The 7,243-nt window shown below is 72.0% G+C and overlaps 2 protein-coding genes across 2 annotated transcripts; one reads left to right on the forward strand and one right to left on the reverse strand.

The window, feature by feature from the left end:
• Positions 1 to 410: 410 nt before the first annotated feature.
• On the reverse strand, positions 411 to 4,707 carry ELL3 (elongation factor for RNA polymerase II 3). The gene is made up of 10 exons (XM_074155968.1): positions 4,573 to 4,707; positions 4,451 to 4,492; positions 3,951 to 4,069; positions 3,366 to 3,526; positions 2,736 to 2,956; positions 2,542 to 2,666; positions 1,615 to 1,718; positions 1,159 to 1,213; positions 595 to 886; positions 411 to 518 (listed from the first exon to the last, which is right to left on the reverse strand). Exons 1-10 carry the CDS (start codon positions 4,705 to 4,707, stop codon positions 411 to 413), a joined length of 1,362 nt encoding a protein of 453 aa, XP_074012069.1.
• Positions 4,708 to 5,079: 372 nt separating this feature from the next.
• LOC141470540 (peptidyl-prolyl cis-trans isomerase FKBP8-like) lies at positions 5,080 to 6,920 on the forward strand. Its single transcript, XM_074156633.1, is given in 8 exon segments — positions 5,080 to 5,314; positions 5,408 to 5,574; positions 5,656 to 5,744; positions 5,915 to 6,132; positions 6,218 to 6,390; positions 6,460 to 6,537; positions 6,679 to 6,877; positions 6,880 to 6,920. Coding segments are annotated over 8 exon segments (1,200 nt in total).
• Positions 6,921 to 7,243: the final 323 nt, after the last annotated feature.

Below are 7,243 nucleotides of genomic sequence, written 5' to 3' on the forward strand. Positions count from 1 at the left end.
GTGAGAAAGGGCTGGGGAGTGACGGTGGCTGCCCAGGTATCCCTTACCACAGTGCTGCAATTAAACTGACGCTAATGAGGCTTCAGCTGAGGAGAAACAGACATCTGAGGAAGGATTTGCAGGTTAACTCGGCAAATGTGATTGACATGGGCCACGGAAAGCTGACCCAGCTCTGGGAGAGGGTTTAAGTAACATTCACAGGGGCTGGCAGCCAGGTCCTCTGCGGCCAGGACCTCCTGCTCTGCAGGGGCAGGAACCCACCCGGCCCTGGCAAAACGGCAGCGGGAGCAGCCCAGCAGCCATCCTGGGCTGTGGAGCGCTCCTGAACCTCAGCCTTAACCTAACACACCCTCAGGGATCCGCTTCCTCCACCCGGTAGGCAAGGAAAGAAGAGTTGCAGCGGGGTTTGCCTAGTTGCTCCCACTGCCTTCGAACTGTAGGATCAGGCTTTTGATGTGAGACAGCTTCTGGTGGAGGTATTCGCAGCGGTTCTTGTCCTGCTGGTAGCTAGGGTAGGTCTGAAGGGAAAAACAATATATTTATACGGACAGTGTCCCAGAGGAAACCCGGTTTGTGCCCTGCACCCAGCCTCACCTTCTTGAAGTGTCTGTACTCATGCACAATTGCAGCTTCCAGTGCCTGAAACCCAAAAGGAGGGGGTGAGCAGAGCCGGAGCGTGGCTGCATCGCGCCGTCCTGCCCCAGGTCTCCCCCTCGCCTTGCGCTCCTTCGTTCCTTGTTTCAATGTCTTCATTTTGGCTCCCAGCTGAATGAACCTGCGGCTGACGCTGCCAACGCGAGCGTGCAGGTCGCGGTACTCGCCGTAGTCAGCGCTGAACGCGGCCTCGTAGGCTCGGCGCTGCTCCGACGAGCAGACGGTGCGGTACCTGCTGCGGCGACCGGGAGAAGCCTGTTCTCCACGGGCCCGCGGGACCCCCGAGGCAGGGGCTGGCAGTGCCACGTCATCTTGCTGAGGCCCTTGGCGTGGGGGGCAGCGAGCAGGCAGGGCTGCGGCCCCGCGGTGCCCAGGGGCTGGTTTGCAGCCTGTTCTGCCGCCGTGGGGGTGAGGCAGCTCGTCTCAGCCCATCCCGCGCTGTGGGGCTGGGACAAAGTGCACCCAGAAACAGGGGACCCCCGTGGCAGCGAGTGCCAAACTTACCACAAGTAATCGGGGACCTCGGCTAAGGAGGAGCTGGTGGCCTGGGGCCTGGCATCTACAGGAAGCAGATCACGAGGGTTAAAGCTCTCCTGGGGCACCTCTCCCCCTCCTCCACCAGGACCTGTCCCGCACCTGGGCTTGCTGGAAGGCCCCTTCCCCAAGCCGGGCTGGCACGGCTCTGGTGGGCACGGAGCCCTGGGGGACATCGGGGCGCAGAGGCTGCCCCCCTCAGCCATGCAGCTGCGGGAGGGACAGCCCCCAGCCACGAGGCTGCATCTTCCCCATCTTTGCCTTGGCCTCTGGGCCAAAGCCTCTCTGCTTGCCAGGAGTCCTGTTTTGGGCCACCCACCTCCTCCCGGGGCACCCCAGGGTCTGGTCCAGCTTTTGCTGCAGGAGCTGGCAGGGCCATGCACCCCGAGCTGTGTCCTTGTCCCCCCTCCCCAGGCAGCCCCTCACCTCTGGGGACAGAGAGGTGCCTCTCCGAGCGCGGGGCGCTCTCCTCCCAGCCATCGCCCCTCTCCTCCTCACTCCTGGGGCTCTCCAGCTCCCCAGCGTGGCTGCTGGGGGCCAGAGGGCCAGCTTGCTGCTGGCCCCGTGGTCCTGGGTGCTGCGTGCTGAGCATCTGTGGGCAGCTCCGGTGCCTCCTGCTGGCTCCTGGATCTGAGAAATCCAGCAGTGCCAGGTGCTTCTGGAAGACAAACTCACTCTGCCACAGGCCTGTCCCGGGCCCCCACGCTGGGACTCGGTGCTGCAGGGTCCCCCAACGGACCAGGGCCGCTGCGTCCCTTGCTTAGTGCCAGCACACAGCCCTGTCCTTTGGGTTGTGCTGGTGGGGGTCACAGCAGAGCCAGCCTCCCCCTCCCCCCCCCAGGGGTGGATGGGACACACGGCAGGGGCAGAGTCCAGACCCCCAGCGCAGTTGGGTGGGGGAAGAGGGGGCTTTGCTGTGGAGGCAGCACAGAGGGGAAGAAGCCAGATGCCTTCAGGAAGCAGCTACACTGAACTGGGCTCTCCACACAGTTGGCTGGGGGCTTCTGCCGCCCGAGCCCACCAGCACTTACCACCCCCAGGAGGTTTCTGCTGGTGGCCCGAGGGGAGCCGTGCTCCAGAGGCTGCTGTAGAGGCACCGGGAAGGACGGGGCTGAGGGTCCGCAGTCCCGGCTCCTGTGGCACGGGAGAGAGCAGAGACTGGAGACCAAGGCTGGGGAAAAGGTCTCCAAACGCTGAGTGCCTGGGCAGCAGACGGGAGGGTCCCTTCTTGCCCGAAGGGTGCTGAGAACCCCGCAGTGAATGGGGCATGCCCATGGCTGGACCCCAGCAGTCACCAAGCACCCCCAGACCCCATTCCTCTCACTGCTGCTTGCCCCAGGGCCTCTGCTCTACCTGTGCTGCAGCAGGGCATCCTGCTGCCGCTCCTGGACCATGGTCACCAGCCAGTCCTCCTGCGCCCGGCCCACCGGGGTCCCCTTCCCGTGGCAGCAGCAGGCAGCGGGGTCCATCCCCACAACCTGGGGGGAGCGCAGCAGGGTGGGTGTGCTGCAGCGCTCCCACACCTGAGGCGATGTCGCAGCCGGTACCTGCACCTCCTCCGGCACTGCCAGCAGCTGTGCCCGGCCGGGCCTGCCCGCCGGCATCCCCTCCAGCTTGTGCTCGGGATGGGGCTGCGGGGCCCGGGGTTGAGCCAGGCTTTGACGAGAAGCCCTGGGGCTGGCTGTTGTAGGGACATGGACACGGCAGACAGAGCCCTTCCCCAGCAAACCGGTCACACCAACCTTCTCGGAAGCTGCGATGCCTTTGCCTGTGGATGTGTCAGAAGAGAACAGCATCAGCCCCCTGGGGGTACACACCAGTTCTACTTTCCTCCCCCATCAGTCCTGGCACATGGCTCGCTGAGCCCCTGTGTCCTCAGCCTGCCACAGCCACCCCCCCAGCTGATGGGACAGGGACACTGTACAGCTCTCCTAGTGCCACTGGTGCCTCCTGCTCGCTGGTGTGGACTGAGACCCCCAGACATGCAGAGCTGCCGCCTGGCCAAGGCGAGCAGCAGCCGCCACATCCCAGGGCCAGCTGATCCCAGAGGAGGTAGCACTGTCACCCCAGGGGGACAGCAGACCCCCCTCACAGCCATCAAACCCCAGCCTGGCAGGGGGCAGAGGCTCAGCACCCACTGTCACTCGGGCCAGCGCTGCCTGTGGCACCCCACTAACCGTAGCCAAGCACAGCTGGATCGGGCTCAACAACTGCTCTGCTGCAGGGCTCCTTCGCCAGGGACAGATGCTCCCGCAGCGGTGAGTGGGTGCTCTCCCAGGCACAGACCGTGATTTTCTCCCGGATGCTGCCCAGGCTGTCCAGCCAGCTCTGACCTAGCCTGGGAGAAGACAACACCTCCCGCCAGCTGTGCCCAGCCAGCTCCCCATGGCCCCGTACGATGCCCAGAGACAGCCCTGCAAGACCCCGAGCAAGCAGGAATCTGTCCCCAGACTGTCTCCAAAGGCCCCATCTCCAGGGCCGCCGCTGCCCCGGCAACTGTGGATGTCCCTATGGGGACCGGGGGCTCAGGACGCCATGAGCTCAGAGAGGGCTTCAGGGACTTTTAGACCCCGAAGCACCGGGCTGCTCGGCCGGGGCCACCGGGGACCACCCCGGGGCAGTGATTCCACCCGTCCGTGCCCGCGGCAGCGGGGCTGGGGCTGCCCCCGAGGCGGGGCCGCCGGCACAGCCCCGAGCGCAGAGGGGACCGGAGGGAGGCGGGTTATCCCGCAGCCCCAGGACGGCGGGGTCCGGAGGCTCACCGGGGCTCGGCCAGCCGCACGCACTCGAAGCTGCCCCGCGGCTCGTCCCGGCCGCAGCGGGAGAGGGAGAAGGCGAAGAGCCGCGGGGGGGTCCCGGGGTCCCCCGGCACCGTCAGGCACTGCCAGCGAGACGGACCGTCAGAGCCGCGGCCCTCCCCGTCCCCCGGGGCGCGGCGGATCCTCCTCGCCGCCCCCTGCTCCCACCGGCGGGAGCACCGGCGCCAGCGCCCCGTCCCGCGGGGACCCGGCCCGTCCCTCGATCTCCCCGGCCCCCCGATCCACTCACCCCCGGCCACCCCGGGTTCCACCCCCCCCGGTCCCCCAATGCCATGGCTGCCCGTGTTTCCCCGGTCTCCATCGCTCCCCGGCAGCCCTGGGTCCCCCGGACCCTCTCCGTCCTCCCAGCTCCTCGTCTTCCCCGGGTATCCCGGTCTCCCTCCGATCCTCCCCCGCCGTAGACGCCCTGGGTTCCCCGGGTCCCCCCCGGACCCCCCACTCACCCCCTGGCTGCCCTGGAAGGCGATCACGGGCCCCGGCTCGCCCTGCAACAACAACGGGCGCCGATGAATTCGCCAGCGCCCAGTTCCCCCGGGTCCCCCCGCCCGGTCCGGTCCGGTCCCACCTGCCGCCGCCCGCACCCGCGCAGCGCCCGCGCCGCCGCCGCCGAGAGCCGCACGTGCAGGAGGCTGAGCCGGGGGCCGGGCCCGCAGCCCCGGTACCGGAGCCGGCCGCGCAGCTCCGCCCGCGGCCGCGGCATGGCCCGGAGTGCGGGACGGCGGCGGGCGGTGCGGGCGGTGCCGGGGGGACAGTGCGGCAGGGCGGGCGGTACCGGTCCGGTCCCGGGGGGCAGCGGCGGGGCGGGGCGGCGGAAGCCCCGCTGCCGGGCTCGGCCTGAGCCGGCTATTTTTGCCGCCGGCCCGGGGCTAATCCCCTGAGCTGCTTCCCGGTGTTAGGTAACGGCGCGGCGGGATGCGCTCGGCGGCGGCCCCGGCCCGGGCGGCCCCGGGCAGTCGCTGCGCGGCGGGGTCGGTGCGGGCTGGGGGCCGCGGGCGCCCGCCGCCGAGCCCCGGGGGGGCCCGGACCGAGGCCGGCCGGTAGCGGCGGGCAGCGGGGCAGACCGCGGGCGGACATGCCGGGACCCTCGCCCGGCGGCTCCCCGGAGAGGGAGGCGGGGGCCGGAGGGCCGCCGCAGAGGCCGGGCCGGGGCAGGCGGGTACGATTCCTCCTGCCCCACACCGCCATCCCGCTGCCGTCGGTGCGCGAGGAGGAGCGGCTCTTCTACCGGCGGCTGGAGGCGCTGATGGCCCCGGGCCCCGGCGGCTTCGGGCCGCTCTTCGCGGCCGACGGCTGGAGCGACCTGACGGGTGAGACCCGAGGGCGGCCCCGGGGACAGCCGGGCCGGGGTTGCCGGGCCCCGGGGGTCCCGGGGCGGCTCTCAGGGCCGCCCCCGCCCGCAGAGGACCGGCTGCTGCGGAAGCGAGTGGTGCAGGACGGGCAGGGCGGGCCGCGGCCGCAGCCGGGCCAGGAGGTGTCGGTGAAGGTGCTGGGCGCCCTGGAGGACGGCGGGCTGGTGGAGCGGGACCCGCGGCTCACCTTCGTGCCGGGCCACGGCGACGTCGTGCAGGTGAGCCCCGGCCGGGCGCGGTACGGGCTGAGCGCCGCCAGGTGCCGCGGCCGGCCACCCCCTCCGTGTCCGCGTCCGCAGGCCCTGGAGCTGGGCGTCCCCACCATGCAGCCCGGGGAGGTCTCCTTCTTCCTCGCCGCTTTCCCCTACGGCTACGGCCGCCCGGGCAGGTAGGGCGGGCGGGCGGGCGGGCGGGGGGACCGGGACGGTCAGGGGCCAGGAGAGCACAGGGACCGGGGCAGGGCAGAGCAGGGTCAGGCGGGGACCGGGGCGGGCAGGCAGGGGCCGCGCAAGGGCAGGGGGCCGGGGCGGGCAGGGGCAGCCGGCGCTGTGCCCGCAGGGAGCCCGACGTGCCGCCCGAGGCGCCGCTGCTGTTCGAGGTGACGCTGCTGGAGGTGCGGAACGACCCTGACCCGCAGCCGCTGCCCCCCGCCGCCCGCCTGCGCCTGGGCGCGCAGCGGAGGGAACGGGGCAACTTCCACTTCGCCCGGGGCGACTTCGCAGCGGCGCTGCGCTCCTACCGACTGGCTCTGCGCGCCCTCGACGGCCCCGCCGCCGGTGAGACCGGGCGGGAAGGGGGTGCCGGGGCTGCGACTGAGCTCTGAGCCGCAGAGGGGGCGCTGAGGCTGCGCTCGTCCCGCAGCCCCGCCCGGGCCGCAGGAGGAAGAGGAGCTGCGGGAGCAGCGCGTCAAGTGCCTGAACAACTGCGCGGCCGCCGAGCTGAAGCTGCAGCGGGTGGACGAGGCGCTGGCGGCCTGCGAGGCGGCGCTGAGCATCAGCCCCGACAACGGCCGGGCGCTGCTCCGGCGGGGGCAGGTGGGTCCCGCACCGCCCCGCACCGCCCCCCGGCCGCCCGCCTGCTACCGCCCGCTCCTCTCCCCGCAGCTGCTGGCGCAGCAGGGCCGGGACGCGGAGGCCACGCTCGTCCTGCGGAGAGCCCTGGAGCTGGACCCGGCCAGCAAGGTTCGGCCGGGCGGGGTACGGGGGTCCGCGGGAGCGCTGGGCCGGGGGGGGGTGTCCCACCGGCGCCCGGCTCCAGGGGCACCGGGACTGTCGGGCGACCCACCGGAGCCCACCCCGCCGCAGCCGCGCCTCCGCCCGCAGGTGATCCACGCCGAGCTGTCGCGGCTGGCGAAGCGCCGGTGCCCCTCGGCCCTCGCCGCCCCCCGGGAGCCCCCCCACGGGCCGATGCCGCTGCCGAGCCCCGGGTACGTAGCGGGACGGGCTGAGCGGGGACAGGCGGTCGGTGCGGGTTCCCGTCCCGGGTCCGCTCGACCCCGGGTGGCGCTCACGGCGGTCCCTCCCGCAGAGCCCCGGCACCGCCCGCGGCGGAAGGAGCAGCCTGAGCAACGCCCCGCAGCCCGCCCGGAGGAGCCGCCGCGCCGGGGATGGAGGGGAGGCTGGGGATAGAGAGGAGGCTGCGGGGCCGCCGGGGACCGGACCGGGAGAGGCGGCGGCGGCTCCGAGCGACGGACGGAGGAGGGGGAGAGCCCGGCCCCGCCCCCGCGCGTCACCCCGCCCCTCCCGCGCCCCTCCTTTGGTCACGCCCCCGGCGCGTCATGACGGGGCGTGTCCTCTGCCGTGCCTCGCTCCCCCCCCCGCGCGTGGGCACGGCTCCGGCGCCTGCGCCTCAGCTTCCGGCTTTTTCGCCCCCGCCGGCGGAACGGCA

The sequence above is a fragment of the Numenius arquata genome, chromosome 11 (genome assembly GCF_964106895.1).
Source record: "Numenius arquata chromosome 11, bNumArq3.hap1.1, whole genome shotgun sequence".
Taxonomy (NCBI): domain Eukaryota; kingdom Metazoa; phylum Chordata; class Aves; order Charadriiformes; family Scolopacidae; genus Numenius; species Numenius arquata.

Coding starts and splice junctions, on each gene's coding strand:
- ELL3 (XM_074155968.1), bottom strand. CDS start 4,707: ATGCCGCGGCCGCGGGCGGAGCTGCGCGGCCGGCTCCGGTACCGGGGC. Junction 2,957..3,365: donor TCCAGCTGTGCTTGGCTACG/GTTAGTGGGGTG, acceptor ACACATCCACAG/GCAAAGGCATCGCAGCTTCC. Junction 887..1,158: donor GAGGTCCCCGATTACTTGTG/GTAAGTTTGGCA, acceptor TCGCCGCAGCAG/GTACCGCACCGTCTGCTCGT.